General features: G+C 44.0%; 2 protein-coding genes across 6 annotated transcripts in view; both read right to left on the bottom strand.

The window, feature by feature from the left end:
* Positions 1 to 16,454, bottom strand: part of LOC119012913 (estrogen-related receptor gamma-like) — a 32,412-nt gene extending 15,958 nt beyond the window's left edge. Inside the window, exons 1-3 of one of the 3 annotated variants that reach the window (XM_037087131.1) lie at positions 16,154 to 16,454; positions 957 to 1,208; positions 715 to 872 (exon numbers count right to left, since the gene is read on the bottom strand). In XM_037087131.1, coding sequence (XP_036943026.1) covers positions 715 to 872; positions 957 to 1,195 — 397 coding nt within the window. In that variant the 5' untranslated portion in view covers positions 1,196 to 1,208; positions 16,154 to 16,454. Of the gene's footprint in view, positions 1 to 714; positions 873 to 956; positions 1,209 to 2,276; positions 2,488 to 6,479; positions 7,602 to 16,153 lie in introns of those variants that run through there. The other 2 variants (XM_037087130.1, XM_037087129.1) reach the window with 2 other exon arrangements.
* Positions 16,455 to 18,301: 1,847 nt separating this feature from the next.
* Positions 18,302 to 22,650, bottom strand: part of gpatch2 (G patch domain containing 2) — a 10,471-nt gene continuing 6,122 nt past the window's right edge. For 2 of the 3 annotated variants that reach the window (XM_037086048.1, XM_037086049.1), the window contains exon 10: positions 18,302 to 20,071. In XM_037086048.1, the coding sequence (XP_036941943.1) occupies positions 19,902 to 20,071 (170 nt within the window). In that variant the 3' untranslated portion in view covers positions 18,302 to 19,901. The remainder of the gene's footprint in view (positions 20,072 to 22,650) is intronic. The other variant, XR_005072444.1, reaches the window with a different exon arrangement.

The raw sequence follows: 22,650 nt of genomic DNA, 5'->3' as shown, positions 1-22,650 counted from the left end.
TTGGGAGTAACATTCACTGCAGCCAAATGTGCACATTAAGCCCGATGGCGTTCGGCCAGTTGCAGGCGCTCTCAGCTGCCACCCTCGATCAGAAAAAGGAAGCATCTGATGAGCCAGACATCAGATCTCCCCGTTTGATCTGACAGCCTCTCATCCTGTTTGCCCTTTGAACCCTTCTACAGTGGCCAACTTCTAGAGGCCTAAACGCCAACACAGTCTGCCAGCCTTCACTGACCTGGGCAACGAGCCGACGGAGCACAAGTCGATGGTTTTAAAAAAAACACCCACGCTGCACGCGGCTGGCTCTCGCCACCGACGGATTTTCAGGGCTGGAGCAAACTGCGGACACACTCAGCACCATATGTTATCTGAAGCTCTAAAGCCTAAACTCAAACATGTTGACTACACACACCATGCGATGAAATTTTAACCGTATATCAGCTGTTTGCAAACAGGTCTTCATTTAAAACCCTGGTGCGGGATGAGGTGGACGCTGTGAGCTAACTGATCGGGGCTCGTTTATACCAAAACAAACGCTCAGGGTGTGACTGCATCTGCGCCGTGTTGCTCATAAAACAGGTTTATATGATGCCGGAAGACATTATCAGCCACGCACAATAAACTCTGTTACTAAGTATAAAACTGGGCATGTTTCCGAGCACAAATGTGTGTTTTGTGTGTGTGTGTGTGTGTGTGTGTGTGTTCCCGTCTTACCCTGGATGGTCCTCTTGAAGAACGCCTTGCAGGCCTCGCAGGATGCCACGCCATAGTGGTAGCCTGAGGCCACGTCACCGCACACCAGACACAGCCGCTTGGCCACCGTGCCCAGCATGAATTCACACTTAACCGGGTTTTCTTCCTCACCAAACCTCCTGGAAGATCAAGGGAGAATCAGAGAATGCGCTCAGATAGTATTTATATTTCACAACACAACCCAGGACAACACGTACACCGACCTGTTCGTTACGACATTGTTGGCCAACCCCGCTGCGTGACCGTAGAGGCCTGGCGAGTCCAGCCCATTGTTGTGATTGAGGCCTTTGACCGGGGGCCCGTAGCTGGAGTTTGTGTCCGAGGACGTGCTTCCGGGGCTGGGCTGTGCCGGGCTGACGTCGCCCTGAGAGCTGGGGCTGGGGCTGGAGGGCTCACGCTTTATAGTGGAGGGACAGCTGGGGTCCAAGCCCCTCACTGACATCCTGCCGAGATGTCTGCAGAAAAGAAGAGCCGAGAGGGGAAATGAGGTGAAAACGTACCAAATTTGATTGAACGTCCACCTTATTGTAATACATATTCATGACGACAAGAGGTTTGACTTTCAGGTCAGCTTTATATTAGGAGTCACCTTGGTGTGGTTATTAATATTAATGACTGGTAATTGACCCGCGAGTCTGTGTGGCTTTGATTAGTTTTATTAAGTTGGGCGTCATTTACACGATAGCCATCATGCAATAAGAAATTTGGAAAGTTATTACCATTAAAGGAGCAGGTCAACCAAAACTTAAGATTCGGTCATTATCCCTAAACAGCCAAAGTAGATGGGGACTTGTTTCCGTTCAGCTCGTCTGGTGTAAAGAAGCCTTGAGATCCCAAGAATAAAAGGTTGTATTTACACTTGCTACTGTGTCGCGAGTGTAGCTATTAAGCTAAAAGCTCGACCACACATCAAGGGTGTAAATAACATCTTTTCAAATCGAACTGGAAACTTGGATTACACCGAACAAGCTGTGTGGAGCCTTGTTAAGTCCCGATCTACTGCAACATTACCTTTAGCGAGCTCCAGAAATGTTTTATGAATGCCGATTTTCCATCGCCATGCACTTGACGTAGATAACGACTGAATTTTCATCTTTGGGTGACCTGTTCCTTTAATTCATGGCTTTACATACGTATTTTCAAACCACATTCAGAACTCCAAGGGCTCTTAAAGCTCATCCTTTTCTTCTCATCAGTCTCCCAATGCCCCTCCATGTCTCCCATCTCCACCCATCTTCAGCCGTGCGTCCATCCATCGCAGCCCTATCTCAACCAGCCGTTTGTGATTTCCCACATATGCAAAGCCGCTGTCTATTACACTGCTTTGTTTTCAAAGAGGGAGATGGCTTAAGCAAACCTAGGGAAATAGCCCCACCAGCAATCATCTGCATCATCATCACCATCACCATTATGTTTAATCCAGCCCCTTCGCACTTGTATCCCCCCCCCCCACCTCTTAAAACCCTCTCTCTATTGTCTCTATTGTCTCTTTGTGTCTCTCTCAGTTGCTCATCACACCCGACCTGTCAAACACTCTAACGGCGAGCACGTTGTTACAACAGTTAACAGCTGGAAAATGTGGGGAGATTAAAAACATCGACTCAGTGAGAAATTAACAGATGCTTTACAGCGTAATAACTGCGGTAAAATGTCACAGCGCGCTCGTTTTTTAACAGTTTCCCGAGCGACATACTTTGCTTTTTTCTGATGATAATTATATCAAAGTATTTTTTAATTACTCGACACATTACGTGCTTGGAACTTCTAGAAGTTCCAAGCTCTAAGAATAACTCCATGACACCGCTTGAAATAAAATCTTCTTCGAGGGCCTGCATGTTAAAGTGTGTATCATTACTTTATTATTGGATTACAACGTGACCACAACAGACTCTCTGTCACCACGCAGAGGAGAAAAAAAAAGCCTCCCGAAGCCAGCTGAGGTGTACAGTAGGCTCACAGGAATGTGATCTGCACACACACACATCCGGAAAACACACACACACACACACACACATGCACACACACAGACTCACACTCACATTGTGGCGTCAGGCGTTCATGTGTGGATGTAAAAATAAAAAAAAATCACAGACAGGCTCCCACTTCTTCGACACACACTGTGGCTTCATGTGTTCGGGAACATGCTCGGGCACACTTACAGACACATTTTAAAGGCGAAGGTCTTCATAAACACCCCGGCACATACTTGCATGCAACTGTTTGTCGCCAAGGCTCACTTTAAAAAAGCTCTCCGTCACACACACACGGAGAGAGAAAACACGCGACACATCGTCCACCCAGTCGTACGTCCCTCTCCCCCGCTCTCTTCTCGGCACGGTGAGGTGGATCAAAGCCAGCCTGTTTCCTGCCATGTAAATCTGTGTTTTCTCGGCCACAAGTCATTTGGTAGGCAAAAAGACTGGCTGCTTTTAACCACCCCCAGAGTAAACCATGGGCACGCGCTACTGACCTCTCTACAAACCCACAAAGACAGACACACGGACGGACAGTAACTGACAGAATGACAACAAACGAGCCAGCGGAAGACACCTCTGTGAGAAAACCAAGAACCAACTGAAGCAACGTTATCGCAGCATCTGCTGGGTATCAGACATTCAGCACAGATAGAAAAAACGTCCAGTCAGCGTTGATCTTTGTGCTTGATTTGATGTCATCAGGCAGCAAGTTCTTGTTCAGCTGCTTAGATCTATGCAGTACACCTACATCAATGAATGTCACATGCAACAATTGCCATAGTTTCATGTCATTCAAAGTCGTGTTTCTGCTCCTCTGACAAATGTAAGTTGAATATTAACTCTGCTTTGAGCTCTGTTTTGGTCCCTGTGAAGATATATATTCATGTCTTTAGCTGCTACATGCTGTGCTACATCAGCTAGCTAGTAGCTAATTTTCTTTGGATGCTGTTCAGGTAGCATACAGCGGGTTTTATCTGAGCTTTTTCACTGAACAGATTTGCTTTTAATGAGTGGAAGTGAGAAATTGAGGTATGAGTGAATCAGAAATGTAACGTTGAGGGCCATAAAATTAAAACAATTAGCCTCAGGATGCTAATTCTCTGTAATTCCTTTCAGATTACAACTACTTAATTTATCCATTTGAGAATGTTTTTGTTAAATGAAAAATGGGTTTTCTCAAATTCAGGTGTCATGTCAGCTCTGAATATTTCTAACAACCACCAGATTTAACCTCACCAGCCAATAAACAAGATGCTGTTTTAACCCCCACTCTCCCCACCCCCCCGCGCCATCCCTCACCTCGCCAATCCACTTTAAAGACTATAAAAACAGTAAAGTGAAGAGGACTTCATCTCCCTTTTAAAGTGACTCACTGGTTTACTTATTGGCTATCCATCACAGGCATCCATATTGCTGTGTCAAGGCTCTGACAGGTAAGGAGTGAGATATTCTCCGCGCTCTCCAATTATAATGCATCACAGGGAGGAAGACGAGGAGGAGGAGGGAGGAGGAGGAGGGAGGCATTTTGCTTTCATAATGAAATGACATTAGCGCAGGGTGATCAGATGTGATGTAACATTCACTCTGACAGATTACTAATCTACAACTGCGCATAAAAGCCCATCAAAAGGTGGTTGGCGCGGCTCCTACAGCAGCATGCAGTGCTGATAAATCAGTGTGCGTGAGTGTGTGTGTGTGTGTGCGCGTGTGTGTGTGTGTAAGTGGGCATTCAAAGTTATCGTACCTAACCCCCCCCCACCCCCTTTGTGTCCAAAAACAAGTCTAATTGCACCTCGGCAACAAAAGGCCAAAATGCAGCGTGAAACGACAGGGAGACAAAAAGAAGAAGAAGGAGAAGAAGAAGAAGAGGCGGGAGGAAATTACAAGAGGGGCAGACAGATAGAAGGAGTGTGAAAAGGCCGGGCAGAGACAGAAAAGAAAAGGGGGCAGTCCTGTGGCTCATTAACCTGGAGGAGGGGGTGTTGAGAGGAAAAGAGAGACGGCAACACTCACTTTCAAATGAGCAGAGTCATAATGCAGACAATGACCCCACGGATGGAGGGAGGAAACAGGGAGGGGAGGGAATACAGAAAATAACCGGGAGAGAGATAAAAACACTCCTCCCCACAATATCACCAAAAAAAGACTTTTGAGGTGCCGTCGACTAACTTCTCGGCTCTAACCCCGACCCCAAGGAGCAGTTATTTAGGTCAGTGGGGTCTCAGTAGTGTTTTTTTTTTTTTTTTATACTAATGAGCCAGTAGGAGATGAGCAGGGATCAGTGGCACCCCCAGCCAGCCGTAAGAGCCTTAGTCAGGCTTTGGACGAAGCTGTTTGCTGGGAGATGTGGCTGGAGCTTGGACCCGCAGGATAACGTGCCACGCAAGGGGATCATCCGCGGCCATCTCCGCCTTTCCTCCCCATCCCTTATCTGCCCGCTTCTGTCACCGGCAATCAGCCAACCTGTATGTCCACATGTCTTCTGCCTTCCCCGTCTTTCTGAGTCCTCGTCCCCTCTGTCTGTTATTTTCTGGATTCTCTTGATCCTTTCCCCTCTTGCTGGAGGAAGGTAATTTCAAACCTTTGAACGGGGCTGATTGTGCCACAGCTAGATAAAAAAAAAAAAAAAAAAAACGCAGCGCAGATGATAATGAACACCGTTTTTTTTTATGATTACAGAAAAGAAAAGGCAATCACAAAGCAGTGTCTGGGTAATCGAACAGCTGCTTCACTTCCTTGTTCCTGCCGGGTTTTCACCAGCCTCCGATGACCCGCAAACTGGTCTTTACCCGCTCACCCCTTACTATCAACAAACAAACAGGCTGGACAATGGCAACTGTAAGCAACGCAAACGACACACCTGGGGAATGTTAACGGAAACTTCCATCAAAGCCCAGAGAAATAAAGCTTTGTATCACACGTCAGTCGAGCTGGAACGACTAATCAATGGATCGGTCAGTCAGTCTCAAGAGAAAAGCATCTATTTTGATCAGTGATTCATAATTTAAGAACAAAATCTGAGGACACAAATACAGCAAAGTCTCGAGGATTGTCCGCATTTCTCTGTCTTCTATCAAAACTGCAAATACAAACTGACTGTTGGACTGTTGGTTAGTCACCACAAAACATTGTAAGATGTCACGATGGGCTTTAGGGAAGTGTGATGAGCCTAAGTGACCACTTTCTGACATTTAATAGAGCTTTGACTAATCGAGAAAAGAAAATCATCTGATTAATCTCTCATGAAATCTTCGAGGGGGGTTTTATCAGACTGCTGCCCTAAAATTGGTCTTTGAAGGAAAATGCTTACACTGGTTTCAATGAATTTAAATGGCAAAAAAGGCACTAATGTGCATTCTTCTAAGTCATACGAGCAGAAAAATAAAGCAAAAAGAGAAAAAGTGATCGTGCTTGACATTCAGAAGATCTTGATTGTCTTGATTTCCTCTCACACTCTCTTGATTGTTTAGATTCAGTGCACACACTGATGTGTCATGAACTAAACCGATTCAAATCATCTTATCAGTACCTAAAAACCTGTACAGCTCTGGCAAAAATAAACAAGAAAATAGTAAAGATGTGAGCGCTGCAGACACACACGTAACCTCCAAACACAGATCAGATAGAGGAGGCAGTCAGTCGGTCAGTATCGCCGTAACTTTCACACACAATCTCAATTCTGCCATCACGCCTGTGTCACACATTTTGGTGGCAGACGCCTCGACGCTCTGCGAGAGCGAGAGTACTTACTCTGTGTCAGAGTGGTAGGTGAAGCACTCTGGGAGGTAGAGGTCGACTAAATCCATGTAGACGCTGCCACCATGCTCCGAGGAGGAAGAAGAAGAAGAAGAAAAAATAAAAAGAGATGCGTCTCCTGCTGCTGTCTGCCTCTCCTCCTCTGCTGATGGTATAAACTGTGTGCTCTGTGCTGTTTGTCACTTTCCCTCTATTCTGCCTCCAAACTTTGTCTCCATCTACTGCCCCTGTGTCACACTCTCGGCCCCTCTCATTGCCCCTGCGTCTGTCTTCCTGTCACTCACACTTCCCTCCAACAGCCCCCGGCCCGGCTGGCTTGCCTTTGAAGTCCCGGCTGTTGTGACTGTGGCTGGCTGTGTGTGTGTGTGTGTGTGTGTGACAAGGGTCTCCAGGCGAAGCTGAGTGTTCATGGCCCTCGTGAACACTCAGCCACACCATTTGAATGGCCATCCCCCGGAACGCAGAGCCCGGCGGCTCATTGGCCGCCCTCTCGGCCAATGAGAGGCGGCCTCTCGCCGGGGCAGGTGGATGTGACAACAGAGGATTATTACACAGGTTGTCGCTCTGAGGAGGAGCTTTACACAGAGACGTGAAGGGTGGGTTATTGATTATTGGTTCTGTTTTCAGCATAGAGACAAATAATGACTTGGGAGAACTTTAAGATGTTTGCTTAAATACTGACTGAACACACATTCAACTATGACTATATCTTTTATCAGTGCAAATTTATAAAAGTTTATTGATGAATGCAATTTTTATGGGGAAAAGTGGTCAAAGAAACATCATCAGTCATCATATGTCTTTAGCAGTAAAACAAATATTATCCTCAATTATTAACAGATTAATAGATCAACACAAAACACATCCATATCAACTATCATCATGTATTAAGGAAAAACATTAAATAGTATTGGATGTGAAAAATAGGATGTATTTACTTTTGGAAATATAAATCGCTTTGGCTTTTCTGGCTGATGGTTACACACAACAAGCGTAAACTTTGGCTCTAGAAAACTGTGATCACAATTTATTTTTACTAATTTCTATTATGGAATGAATAATTCATCCAATGACCGGAAATAGAAGAGAATAAAGGTGCAATATGCAAGAATATGCCTTGTTTCTTGTTTCGAGTTTGAACAATGTCTTTTTCTCGACGAGTTCACTGTGACATTTCTTAGTTCGGTAATAGAAAAAAAACTTGAACTCAAAAGGAGAACAGTTGTATTTTTGTTTGATACAGAAAAAGGTGCACGATTATATTCCTTTGCAGCATTTTTCAAGTCTATTTTGTTCATTTATTCGACTTAAAACACAAAAAAAAGCTTTTGTGGTGTAGTGAACTCGCTGCTCACACACATTTCCCAGCTGAAGCTACTGTGGCTATCAGATTTTTTTACATTTTTAGGTACAAAGTGGTATTATTGGACAACTTCACTAGATATCTCTGACATCTTAACACACAGACCTCTTTAATCACGAAACTGTTGTTAATGTGAGATCTTTTGATCTAAAATCCTGGCCACATCTCACAAATTGCTCCTTTAAACTAAAATTCTTACATATAGTATCTTTACTCGACAATGAGAAATGATCATGACATGAAAAGATCTTTGATGTAAGTTGTGATTACTGTCAAAATGCTGGACTGTCAAATCAGCCTCTTCCCACTCAGATGCGGCTCGACATTCGGACCTCCTCACATAGCAGCACATATGTTTGTAACCGAGCCTTAACTACCTGCTTTCATCTGCTCTAATCAGATATGGCCAAGTGCCTAATGTGATGCTTTTCACCCTTCGCTGACAACACACACACGTGTAGTACAAACAGAGGCACAGTAAGTCGTGCTCGGCACTCCCGAAAAAGTTAACAGGTGCAAAGAGGCGCAGTATGGAGCAGAGAAACAACAGCAAGCATGAACGCTGACTTGGAAAACTTTTAAACTCGCGGCTACATCTTCCTACATCCACTGTTTGTTGCATCTGGAGCTGCTTTGATTACTGCCATGCATCCAGTTTGATCGCATGAAGAGTTACTTTAAGTCGTAGCCTTCAATTGATTTGACAGGAATTCAGTAAATGTAGATCTATGAAATAATAGCTTCAATAAAAAAAAAAAACAGTGATAACGCACTAATTAATACACTAATGAATCCTGTGAGAGTGCGAAGCAGCCCCGGGTCAGATGGGTACTTACACAACCTGTTGTCACTACGTCCTAATCCACTTAGAAGACTGACACGCACGTGAGTCCATGTCAACAAAAATCCCTCTCCGTCTGTGCAGACACGAAAACACACATTCGTACACACGGAAAGAACAAGCCGCACAGTGGGTGAGACGCACGCACACGCATGCACCGCTGAGCCTCGGTGGAGAGGTCAGGGGTCAGATTCAAATCATGATGGTTCGCCCTCAGGTCCCAACTTAGCATTCTCAGCGGGAAGCCAAGAAGCAAGACCGAATTAAACAATAGAGACACTGCAGCATGGAGTGGAAGGAAATGAACACTTTGTTTCCACATTGTTCCAGTTCTTTCTAAATTAATTAAAGACACAATATCAGCTCGGTGCAGCGATGAACTCCCTCAGTGCGCTCGGCAGATCTCACCCTGGGTTTTCAAAGGACCAAAACACAATAATCGTCACGTTCTCCGTCCAGTTTTCTCACTGAACATTGAAAAAGCTGCTGAAAACTGCACCCCGTGTCCTTTAACATACAGTCAAGGAACAATCTTATCATTTCCGGCCAAAGAAGCCAAGAATGTTGCAGCATCTGAAAACGCGCAAATGTCAAATGGAGTTTGGTGCCTGTGAACGTCAGAGCTCCTGCTCCTTTTTTTCTCATCCTGTCTCTTCCCCTCTCGTCGACATGACGTCGCGCCCGTGCTCTGAACTGACCCTCGCTTTAGACCAATCTCCGCAGGAATGAAATCACCTGCGCCTAATCTGTTGCCCAGATAAAGGGGCCAGACAGCAGACTGCATGGAGTGGACCTTATCTCATTATGCGCCACATGAAACAGCCTCACCAACAGAAAAGAAAGAGAGAGAGACACACACACACACACACATGCTACATGTGTAAACAAACATATGAACCTAAAAAGCACATGCAAACACACAAAGGGAGAGAGAGCATAGAAAAAGGCCATAAAAGATAAAGAGAGTGTGTTTTTTTTCCTAATGGCAGATAATTTTATCTGGGCTGTAAAATACAAAAAAAAAAAAAAAAAAAAAAGCCCGACACGGAGCGCTGCTATCGGAATCAAATCTGCTCAAGTTAATGTAGCACATAAAACATTATCTACACTGAGAAATTATCTTTTATAAACCATTTAGGAAACTGGATGTTGACGTTAACGCGAAGTGGCTCTTATCTCCTCTGTGCTTTTTAGTTTGGCAGCTGCCGTTGATGGATTCTTTATTTGCCCGAGGAGGTTTTTTTCTTCTCATGTTCATACAGGAGGCCGAGTGCAGGTGAGGAATTAAAACAGATTATTAGTTTTATCAGCGCTTGATATTTTCCTTGGCACCAGCTGAGCGGCGTTGAGAGGCTACGCGACAATACGAAGCACACTTGAGTCAAGCCAGAGTGGCGTCAGAGTGAGCCACATGAAGGGCAGGGGTTTGTTTTCTCTGTGATAATTTCCTCATTACTGTACAAAAGCTTTTTTGTTTTAGTTTACAGAAGGCTCTGTGTCCTAATGTCGTTTGAGGTAATGTAAATAAAAAGGTGCCAGACTTGAAGGGAGTTTCGGTCGGTTGATTGAACAGTTATCATCAAACAAGATCAGATTAAACTCAGATTGCCGCTGTGGCAACATGTTCAATAATGTATCACGTTATTAGCCATGCTATTGACATCACCAAAGCCAGATTCATCCTCTGGGGACCATGAAAAACAGCATATACCAGCACCAAAACACAACATATGTGGTATATGCTGTTTTTTTCCAGCAGGGCGGTACCCAGAGGATGAATCTGGCTTTGGTGATTCGATAAATTATCCATCATTATGTCAAGCTTTTAATCCACTCAGTCCTTTGGCTCATGACCAGGTAGATACGGAGCTAAGGACAATTCCCATCAGCCCATATGCGGTACTTTGTGTTTGGTGCTACTTGGCAAATGTTAGCATGCTACCATGCTACACTAAGGCTTTGTTCACTTTTGACCTCAACATGCGTCCCAAGTGATCCAATCTCAAGTGGACAGCAGTAGGCTACATGTGCGAACACTCCCAAGATGCATTGAGGGCACAGTTAAGGTCTGATCAGTCAGACGGCGTTCAGAGGTGGAAGCAGCATGCTGGCATTGTCATTATGAGCATGTTAGCATGCTGATGTTAGCATTTCTATCCAAATGACTGTTTATATTTACATATATATAAATATGTACATAATTAGTATTAAATAGGCTGTATCTTCCTTTGTATGTGTTAGTGGTGCAACCTCAGGAAGCTGCTAGCATAGCTGTAGAGCTCTAGTCTTATTACAAGTTCCTCCCAAAAAACAGTCAACGTCAACAGTTTGCTAGTTTTGTCCCAATAACTGTCCAAAAACTCAACTGTGTTGAATTTAAAATAATATAAAGAGAGAAAAGCAAGATATCCTCGCACCTCAGAAGCTCTTCTCTCCATAGGTTTGCCATTTTTGCTTGGTAAGTGGTTTTTACTGTTCTGTTATTGTTGTAAATAATTTTTCAGTTGATTGGTCGACAGGTTAATTATCTGCTCTGTGGGAGCTAGAACAATAAACCTTCGACATCAATATATAACGTAAGCTTACAGAAGATACATGTACAGTGTATTAAAGTCAATATGTGAAAAGAACACAATAAGACATTTTTAAGATTAGTTTTAAAAACAGTGTCTCAAATGTCAGAAATGATTGTTTATCATGTTTATTATGTAAAAAGAAAAAAGAAAGGAAGAAAACAAATATCAGCCCAAATCCCTTACATTTCTACACGTGAACCAGGTTTCCTCACGTGATCGGGGCTATTACACATGTGAATAAAAATGTCCACATGTGGAATAATTGTGTCAAGACTGGCCTCAAGAAACAACCATTAGCTGTGCTATAAGTAACTTTTAGAGTGAAGCTTCCTGTTGGATTTTAAAAGTGTATTTCATTTAAAAAATGGCTCAAAAAAGCAGCTTGAACAGTCAAACGAGCGCCTCAAACAAATAAAAATGTCAAGGGACAAGTAAACTGCACAAGAGGGGAGGATGACATGAAGCAAAGCAAAATCCAGGCATAACAGGAAATGGAGGAAAATGCAGAAATTGAAACTGAACACGCGCGGCTGCAGTTAAACATCAAAAAAATATTTTTACACCGCTGAGAGCGAACCGAAGACAGGAGCTCGATAGCTGCTCCAGAGGGACGCCGCCTGTAACAGAGCACCCAGCTGCCAGCTATTGACCCCCACACACCAGATGCATCCCGCTTCTCTGAAGAAAAAGAAACATACAAGTGAAGCAGACACCCTCGCTCGTGTTAGTGTGTGTGTGTGTTTTTGTGTTGTTTTGTGCGTTCACCTCTTTTCTCCTCATCCCCAAACTCACAGCCACCAAATCTCAGCCTCCAGGGACAGCTGTCGGATTGACTTCCAAAACTGGACAGTCACTCTGCAACTCCAACCCCCCTCCCCATCAGACACACACAAGAAAAAACGCACACATGCACACATACATTAGCATCAGTCCTCAGATCTAGTGAGTTTTAATCTGCTTAGTTTATGCCTGACTCACAGTCATCCATCAATTACTGAGACAGAGGGAAAGACTATTGACAATGTGTGCAAACACCATTGTCTCGCTGCTCCGACACTCCACCTTCTCAGACACTGAAATGGTTTACAAAGGGGTAGGGGGGTGGGGGGGGATGAGGGAGGAAAGAAGAGGGAGAAACAAGAAATGAGAGGAATATGATACAGAAATTGAAGAAAAATGGCTTTGTACTGCGTGCGTTCGTTACAGTTCGATGTCTTTAAATAGATGGATGGGGACGGATGTGATACATAAAGTGATGGACTGACTGACAGACGAGCGTTTGGAAGGAGATCGGTTTCACTGTATTGATCCACCGTGCTCCTGTATAGGGATCAGAGGTCACACACACACACACACACATACACACACACACACACACACACACACACACACACACACACACACACACACCAGAAACCTTAGAAAGCCTCTGGGAGAAACTTAAAGCAAAGTAACCATAGAAATGTCACTTAGAGCTGCTGGGACCTGCTGCTCCCCTCGGAGGGTCAGGCACTCGTCAAATGGTTTTTACTTATCTGGACGGTCCCACCGGGGAGGAGGCGCTTATACGCACAGGAAGGCATTCAGGCGGGCAGGCCGGGTTTCATCACGACTAATTTGAGATCATCCTTATGAGTATGTGAGACTAAATGCAACTGCAGATATGGTTTTGCATAATAACTCAGGGGCTGGAGTGCCCCCCAGTGGACAGATTTCTGTGACATTCACAGCAGAACTGACCACGAGCTCAATAAGGGGCCCGACTATTTAAAGGCGCCGTTAATGTAAATCTTGTGCGAGTGACATTTAAACAGTTTACCCTGATCATAGGAAGCACGTTTCATTGTTTCCACCATGTCCAGTCGTCGTGCCATGTGTCGCTTTCTTGGAAGGTTCCCATCTGGAGGCTCTTAGGGACGATTATGTAACCGGGCCGCTCTCCTAACAACATAATGTGGATTACCAGAGCACGACCCCCTCAGATTCTGTGCAAGCAGGACTAGATTAACTGGTCAGCTTCTGGTCTCCAGCTCTGACAGTTTGTGACGTTAGTTCACATCCGGGTCAGTTTCTAAGCATGTTGTCCAGCCAGCACTTAGTGGCACCTGTATCTGATACGTCTGTCATCTATATTTGCTCCTTATTAATTATTAGTGTCATTCTAGTTTTGGGTGCTGTGGTATCAAAATTGTCCTAGAAGAAGGAGCCTTACAGGGAACATTAAGGTGTTATTTTGGAGAAATGTCGTCTTACATTTTTCTCCAAATGACAGGGTCTGTGGCAACAGGATGTCATATTGATGGATTTGTAGTATATTTACTCATCACTACATTGCAGAGGGAAGTTCTGAACTTTTGATGTTACATAAATAACATATAATAAGCTTACTAAATTCAATTGTTGTTTAAGTTCAAACCAGAGGTTCCTAATTTCATTGGGTTGTGACATCTTGCCAAAAAGACTTGTGTAGTTTTGGTCCCTTTTGCATAGTTTGTTTCCTCAAATCAGCCCTGAGTAAACCCTCTTCACAAACAAATCAATCAAAGATCTCTGAAAAGAAGATAAAGTCAACATCTCCAGCGCTGTCTGAGTTACCTGCGGTTGCTGTGGCGACTTCAAAGTGTCGTTTTTCTTTGGACACGAGCAGGTAGGTAGGCGGGGGTGGAGAGAAAACAATGCTCCGAGAATCACAGAAACTGAAAGTTATTTTAGTTACATTTTTGATTCCAAATACTGAATTTCTGTTGCATCCTCTTTAAGCTTCTCAGGTGGTTTACTTTCTATAAGTACTTGAGGTCCAAGGAGGTAAAAACATCCAATAAATAAGAAAACGAGACAGCAGCTCTGTGAGGTGGTGCTGCTAAATGCTAACATCAGCATGCTAACATGTTCATAAAAAACAATGCGCACAAGTAAAGTTGGTCTGTTGACATGGTCTTGCATGTGTGAAAAAAGTGGTATAAAGCCTTTTCTGGCTCGAGAGGAAACAATATGAAATCTGATGAATTGCCTCCAGTGATGTCAGTTGCATTGTGGGTAATGTAGGCACCACATTTTTTGTTTGTTTGTTTTTTTTAAGGAAGAAGAATCGCTGGTTCTGCTGTATCATTTGTTTTGAGACTGTTCATAATGAGTCAACAGTGTGATGCAGACTAGTGAAACTGCCTTTCAAAACCTGGCGCCTACATTACCCAGAATTCAGCCACCGAGTGACATCACTGGAGGGAATTTATCAGATTACATGCAGCTTCCTCTGGAGTAGTAGTGCTCCACAAGACCTGTAAACACACTTTAAAGTGTATAAGTGGGTGAGTTACCCTTTAATCAGGGACATTGTTCTGCACAAGTACTTTCATTCTTAGTTTTAGGGGACCTGACTTGTGATGAAGTACTTTTACATTTTCCTCGTGGTACTTTTACTTCACTTTACCACACTGGTGATTCTGAGCTAAATAAATCCTAAATATAACTGACTCTACTTAACAAGAACAGATGTGGTTCACACACATGCTTTTTCAGGAGCAAACTCCCCTTTTTGTAAACACACACACACACGCACACACACACCTGGTTCCCAGACCCGTCAAAGGTGATGAGCTGTCGGTGCGGGCGCAACACACACACACACACACACACACACACACACACACACACACACACACACACAGAATCCTCGGAGTCAGCATCATGCACCTACTGCTGATGTCAGGAACTATTATACACACTTTCGCATAACCACACACACAAAAACAGCACGCAGTCTATCTCATCATATCACTTTTGTCTCCACAGGTGGCAAATTTAGCCCTCTGGCTCACTGTCAGCGTGTCTACAATAAACAAATCAACACCGACGTCCACAAAGACCAAAAGAGCCATCCTGTCATGTTAGTTTAAAAAACAGTCCAGCGCAGCTTTATGCATTCACCTTCCGGCTATCTCTTCTTTCCTACCCATCCATCCGGAGCCACCCCTCTAACGTGGCCCTAACACGTCCTGTCAGCAGCTCCACAGGTGAGCCAGCCTCGGCTCACGACGCCGTCTCACGCCGACACTCGCCCCATCTTTTCCTTCTGATTCCCTGACCTCCTTCCCTCCTTCTGTCTCGTCTTCCACACTGTGTTCTCCTTCTGCCTACGACTCCCCCCCCGTCCTCCCTCATCTCGATCACGCAGATGCACCCAGGGGCACACTGCTGGGACTTGCTTGCTTTTGGGCAAAATGTGACACCGGGGCCCGCCGCCTCGCTCCACCCTCCTCCAGGCTTTCTTTTTTTTTGTCAGAGTCGTCTTGTTGTCACCCCACATTCCTTCCGGTCATCCCTTGCAGCCAGTTAGCCCTCTCGGCACGGTCCGCTGGTTCTTGGCCACGCCAAGGTACACCAGTCAAAATGTAATTTTCTGCAAGATTACACATGATAATGACTCGCTTTGGAGGGTGGCCATAAATGATGACTTCCAATTATAGATGCATAACTATCGATCTGTCAACAGGAGCGGTGGGAGAGGAGGGAGGAGAGGAGGGGGACGGAGATGTGAAGATGTACAGTAATGTTATGTTTACTGACATCTTTTCTTTTTTTTTTTTGATCACACACACACACGCACACACACACACACACACACACACAGCGGTCACTGCTGCAGACAAACTGAACTGCTTCGCAAAGTCCTACATAGGCTGAAAAAGCAAAGTCTTGATGGGAGCCAATAAAAAGAGAGATGAGTTCACCTGGGAGCAGAGTACACACCTTCACCTGGTCACACACACACACGGCACACAAACACACACCTCTGTTTCCAGTCAAACACCACCACGCTGGACTATTTCCAAGCAGACGAGGAACAAAAACACAATCCGTCGTACTTAAAAACAAGCCTGCGCCTTACTTCTTCCCCCCTTCCTTCCACTTGTCTTGCCGCCCTCCGCTCAGCACTCACTGTCGGGGCTCATCCACCGGCTGGATGTGCTGGTCCTCCGCTCCACACAGCTGCAGTCAGTCAGTCAGTCAGTCTCAAGGACAAACGCTCCAGCTCTCCTCGCCTCCGGTCTCTGTAGCTCAGCGATGCAGCAGCGCGCACACACACACACACTCACTCACACACACAAATACATAAACACACACACACATTCCCCCCCTTCTCTCCCTCTTTCTCTCCTCCTCTGATACAATGCTGAGTTCACCCTACCTACCTACCTGCCTAGCTTTGCTCGCAGGGGAGTCCTGAGAGAGTGTGTCAGACAGAAAGTGTGTCTAAGAGAGAGGGGTGAGGAGGGAGGGGGCTGGGGGGGACACAGCCAGCATTCCCTTATATGCAGAGGGGAGGCGGTGAGTGGAAAGGGAGGGTAGAGGACACACAGCGCTCCTGTATTCCCATAGATACAGAGGAGGGATTTCTATTGCAGCCTCGCGAAAGATGGGAGAGAGAGGAGGGAGGGAGGGAGGGAGGGAGGGAGAGAGAGAGAGAGAGAGAGAGAGAGAGAGAGAGAGAGAGAGAGAGAGAGAGAGAGGGAGAGAGAGAGAGGGAGAGAGAGAGAGAGGGAGAGAGCATCATATTTCAGCGATGTTGAGTCAGCATGTGAATGTGATGCATGTGTTGATAGAGTTGGGAATATTTAGAGGGCATGTTCTTATGGGAAGTTATGGATTAAAAAAGGAGAGCGTCTGAGCCGTCCATGAGGCACCGAGACGAGAAAGTTCCTCAAGTTTGCCGTCGATTTCACAACAGGAGCGAGAGGCTTCGAGTGATAGTTCAACAGGTTCAGTCTGACAGTTTGATAAGTGACGACGGACTGGAAAAACACTGATTTCAAACAATCAGAGGTCAAAGAAGTGTGTCGTTCCGTTACTTGAGTAAAACTTTATATGATGAAAATACTCGAGTAAGTGTCCTGCAAGCAAAAGCTCGCTGTAGTAAACATATAAAAGTTGTATCAGTGCAGAATGTACTCAAAGCATGAAAAAGTGAAAGTACTCATTGTGCAGTAAAATGGTCCCCGTCAGTTTTTTTTACTATCAAACATGTACCTAAAGCTGTCAGCCAGATTTGCCTCTAAGATGAAGTGGAGCAGAAGTCTTATTAAGTCAATTGCAATATTTGAATATGTATGTAATTAGTTACGTCTAACCAGTCCAAAAAAATTAACAAAGCTGTTTGTTAGCACCTGGTGAATTTCCTGTTCTGTTTTCAAATATTTAGCAGCAGACATTAATCACAATGTTTGCCCCAAATTTTGGCAAGTTGGATATAATTAGCTGATTTGAGATTATTACACTAATATATCAGTATTGGGTAAATCAGCATATTTCTTGGTCACAGTTATTGGTAGTTCAACATTTTTGAAATAGCGCTTGTTCACTGTTCACCGAGTTGAAGGAGCAGACTGAGTTTCTTGTGTTTTTTGACGTCACCTTTCAAGGTCAATGTTATTATATTGCCAATTTTTTCCTTCTATGCTTGTACTCTATGTATGTATGTATGTATGTATGTATGTATGTATGTATGTATGTATGTATGTATGTATGTACGTATGTACGTATGTATGTATGTACGTATGTACGTATGTACGTATGTATGTAAATATTATATGTGTATACATATCTATATGTATGAATTTATTTCTTTCATTGATTGTAGAGCAACGTGAACTAAGTCTCTGATACCAGTCTGTAAGGTCAATGCAAAGTAGGTGCCGACAGCCAGTTAGCTTAGCTTAGCTTAATTTGGCGTAAAAAATGGGAAAAGGAACAGCTAGCTGGGCTTTTACCATAACAGCTAAGAGGCTGCTGGCTTCATAGTTACAGAGAGGCATCCATCCTCTCATCCAAGTCTCAGCCTCACTACAGATTTAATGTGACACTTTCAAACAAATAATTGCACATTAGCCAACAAATATCCTTTACTGTTAATTCTGATAAGAACATTGGCTTGGGAAAAAAAAGCCAGCTTGGATCACTGCTCTAGTCAGCATGAAGTTAAACCACCTGACGAGCTCGAGGAGGGTGTTAGCCTCACGGGACAATAACTACCACAGAGTTTCGGCAGTCTCTGAGTTTAATATTTGTTTGTCACTCACATCTCATCTTCTCTGAACAGGCATGGTGGGGTAAAAGACCGTCCATCTGGAGCGCAATGGTTACAACATATGGAGAAGAGGAAACAAATATCGTTACAGCACAACTTCCTTTTTCAATTTATAATTAAAACATTTTTTTCCTAGACCTTAATCTCTTCTCTACCTGCACTTAAAAATGATTTCACATCTGTATTCAGGACAATCTATAGTTGCAGGTTAGCTATATTTAGCCCTAAATAAATACATGAAACAATACCACAATTAAAGACAGTGGGTCTAAAACATAATTTTTTAAAAACAGAATTAAACTTCTTCTATTGTTTTTTTTTTCTTGATAATTGTGGTACTGTGGTGAAAGGCGCCGCACAGTCACACAGGTGTTTTCACTTCTGCCTGATTAGAACTTAAAGAGTCCTGAGAAAAGCTATAATCAGGCTAATTAAGTGAAAACACCTGTGAATGTGGTACAAAGGGCCTGAATATGTGCATCATGACAGCACTAATCCTTCATTTTAACTCACAGATAGATGCTAAATCTATAAATGTCCTGTATTTCACAGGAATTTCCAACCCTGTATGGAAACATTGAAATGTTTGTCACAGTCATACAGCCTTTTTCTTATATACCGTCCTTTGAGTATTGCTTCGGCATGCTTAACATTTTTCTAAATTAAAATACCTAAACAAACAGAGTAAAACAGGACAGTCGAGCATGCCATTGGCAAGACTTTACCTCACTATACACACACCTGTGTTTTCTTCGGAAACATCAGCTGCACGTGCATACAGAGTGGTGCTAAACGAAGGTGAAAACTAGTTTTGATTTTCATCTTTTTGAATAGATAAAAAACCGTTGTGGTGACAGGACTTCTTGCATTAAGTGAACAACAAAATGGATGGGAAATGCATCCATATATTTCAACACACATCCATACAGTGTACGTTACATTGATGACATCCAAAAAAAAAAAAAAAAAAGGAACTGAGGTATGGCCTACTAATAGTCTCTGATTCTAAAATTCTTGTGCAATATCAGACAAAACCATTTTTCTGACAAACTAAAACCGCTGACTGAGGGAGGAAAAAAAAACATTATTAGCACATTATTTGCGCACTCGTGTGGTCAAATTTACCCCCTTTTCTCTCCTGCAAAGATGATTTCTGAGGTAACAGGGCTGAGGCAGCATGCCAGCTTAAAACACTAACAACGAGGCATCGAAGTCATATATTTTTCTCCAACATGGAGTTTCTGCTAGATGTCTTTTCTCCAGCTCAGTTTCAGTCAGTCTCTCCATTTGTGGGAACAGTCTGTGTGGATATCCCCAAGCTTCTTCAAGTTTCCCCAATATGGGAAAGTTTCTGTATCATCACAGACTCTTGTTGCTAGGATGAGATTCATTCCCTCCCCCTTCTCATGACTCACATTTCTGGATTATCCTGGAACTTCTTTTTTAATTGTTCATCGCACTGAGCAGCATTTCATCCTCCTCACTCCTTGTAGCTCTTGGGGCCCTGTCTTGTCCCGGCGTACTCCAGGTTCAGAATCCAGAAACCAGGAGTTCAGTTGAATCCTAGACCAGTGCCTTTGGGTCTCTGCGTGGCCCGGATGGGCTCTGTGATGCCCCTGCCCTCTGGACCCAGGCCCATGCCCGGGCTCCAGCCCATGGTCTGCAACATGCGGCTCCCCATGTTGCTGTCAGGGATGGGAGGTGCATTCTCACCAACCACTCCTGAAAAGACAGAGGTCACAGATTAGCAAGAGGGAGTTTTTACATTATTTATGTCTGTACATATTGTAGCCTTCCGCACAAAGGCCACACCTGCTGACAGCTGATAGTACAGGTTTGTGTTCGCTTGGAACTCATCTACCAAAAATAATAATAAAATAAAAACAGACAAAATAATCTAGAGAAAATCTAATTGCATTTACAAACACTGCAACACAGATGGCTTACATTAGGTTGAATTAAGTTGAATACAATTAATAGAGCTTCAAAAAGGCTTATTGCAAGTCCATTAGTCCAAATTTGGACTTGAGGGTCAACTGATTTCTTTTCCATGTTTTTAAAATGGAAACTTTCACTTGGCCCTCAGAAGAAAGCAGTGATGTAGTCACAGTGCTGATTCCGGCCCCTCCCTCGACCCACACGAACAGAAGTTTGAGCAAAGTGTGTGTTTGGATGATTCATTCAGACAAGGCCTGCGTGATGTGGCTAAAAAGCCATAGCCATAACTCACAGTTTCCTCTCAGCCAGCACTCATTCTCTCACTCTGGTGGTAATAGCTTGTGTTTGTGTTTATTTCGCATTTGATTTGTAAAACACTTGGCCCGCGGCAGAGCTTGTGTGGAGGATTTGAGTCATCGTTGCCCAGGCGGTCCCGCCAGCCACTCTGGCTGTCGCAGGTGTAGTGTCTCACAGGCAGAGCAAACAGGCCAGGTGGTGGAGCAGCGGTGGGCAGAGCTGGCCTGTCTGCTCTACCTAAAGAGCCCGGAGACACTCCTGCAGCAAAGAGCAGCTCAAGAAGAGAAGTTGCACTGAGAGAAGAAGCAGAAAGCTGGGACAGAGGCGAAAAGGTTTTCCGGCACACCTGCAACTTGTAGGCTGTTGTATCAGTCCATGAGAAAGACTGGTTTGCATTTAATGCAAAAAAAATTGCAAGATCAATCATCAATGGCATGTTTATCACAATACACACATATACATATTTCTATTGTTTTATTGCTCAGGCCTTATTTAGAAGCATGCTGTGCAGGATTTATTGGTTACTATTTGTAAAAACTCCTATTCCCCAGCTCAACGAGGGAGACAGAGAAGGAGAGGAGGAGCGGTCGAGTGAACGAAGAGAGGGAGCAGCCTTGACAACAACGACAAAGCAGTGAATTGCAGACATAATATGGTGTTTTCCCATTATTTCAACAAAAAAAAAAAACCCTGAAGGAAGGTGCTGGATTTTGTGTGAATTCAGCCCAAGCATACGCTTCATCCAGTCTGCTGGGTGCTGCCAGGATTGAGAAGGACTTTGGGGGGAGAAAAACATTTGGAAGCTAAAACATACAAACTTCGACCAAAGAGAGAAAGCTTGGATTTGAAAATGTAAGAAATACTGCTTAGAGGCTTCAGACTGATATGAAAATCTCAAAAAGAGACGCCAAAAGATAATGGACCGGCCCTTTAAATATGTCAGAAACATGTCACAAAAATAGCATACGCCAGTCATACAGGAATAAACAGGAACACAGAGGAAAAGAGGATAACATGCAGTTAGTGCTGAAACAATTTGTTCAATTATCCATTAGCTGATGAACATATAGTTAATGACCAACTATTCTAATAATTAACAGTTTCAAGCAAAACAAAAAACATTTGTTGGTTCCAGCTCAAATGTGACAATTTGCTCATTGTCAATTAAGAACAAGTTAATTGCGGGTCTTGCTGCGGTGTTTGCTTATGGTTATTCTCGTCTCGTCTTCCGTCTGGTTCCGCCTATACATAACCGTCTGCATTACTTGCTGCACGGAAGGCTCTTCAGTGACATCATCAGTCCATTAAAATTGCTAAGCTACATCTAACTAATGTGATCATGTAATCAACTTAGCCACATTTCTGTCTGCCTCAAACAGACAGTGGTCACTCTGTCCTCGCCCTTCCTGGAAGTTCACTGTTCAGTTCGTGCAGACCGGCCTGTTAGCCTTTTCTAATCCCGTCTTTATTTGTATGAAGCGCACGGCAAAGTCGCCCACACTTTTGCATGCATGACTGCCGAGTTCCAGGTGGGTTCTGGCCAAATTGTCAGGATGTGAATTTGGCAGGCCCTCGCCGCCGCCGCCGCCCCGCTGTGAGGTCGGCACCTGCTGTTCCTAAGCGCTGCACCAGTGTCTGGGGCAGGTATCAGTGTGTAATGCACCGCTGAGTTTTAGCATCATCTTATTTTACAGCTCCGTTTTGCTTTTGCTTTCATTTCTCTTCTCATATTTTCAACTATCGATACATCATTGTGTGTAAACAGTGATCAAAAATGGCACAAGGCTTCAGGCTGGATGAATTATAACGGGAGGTTGACCAAACAGATTTAGGCTTTACTACATCCCCCTCCCTCCTCCAACAGCATCAACTTGCCCAGAGGTAAGGAGAGTGGTTTGGGGGATGGGGGGGATGCACAAGTGTTACTGGCTAAGAACTAATCCAGTATCTCTGCTCTGACAGCATGACTAGCCAGCTGACTCTTGTCCAACAAAGCTTAGGAGGAAAGGGGGTTATAAGCTAAAGGAGGGTTTTACAGCGAGAAAGGAGAAGCGATTTGGAGGGGT

This window comes from Acanthopagrus latus, chromosome 22 (assembly GCF_904848185.1).
Source record: "Acanthopagrus latus isolate v.2019 chromosome 22, fAcaLat1.1, whole genome shotgun sequence".
NCBI lineage: Eukaryota > Metazoa > Chordata > Actinopteri > Spariformes > Sparidae > Acanthopagrus > Acanthopagrus latus.
The sequence above is the reverse complement of the archived record's forward strand: the minus strand, read 5'-3'. Positions and strand labels throughout refer to the sequence as shown.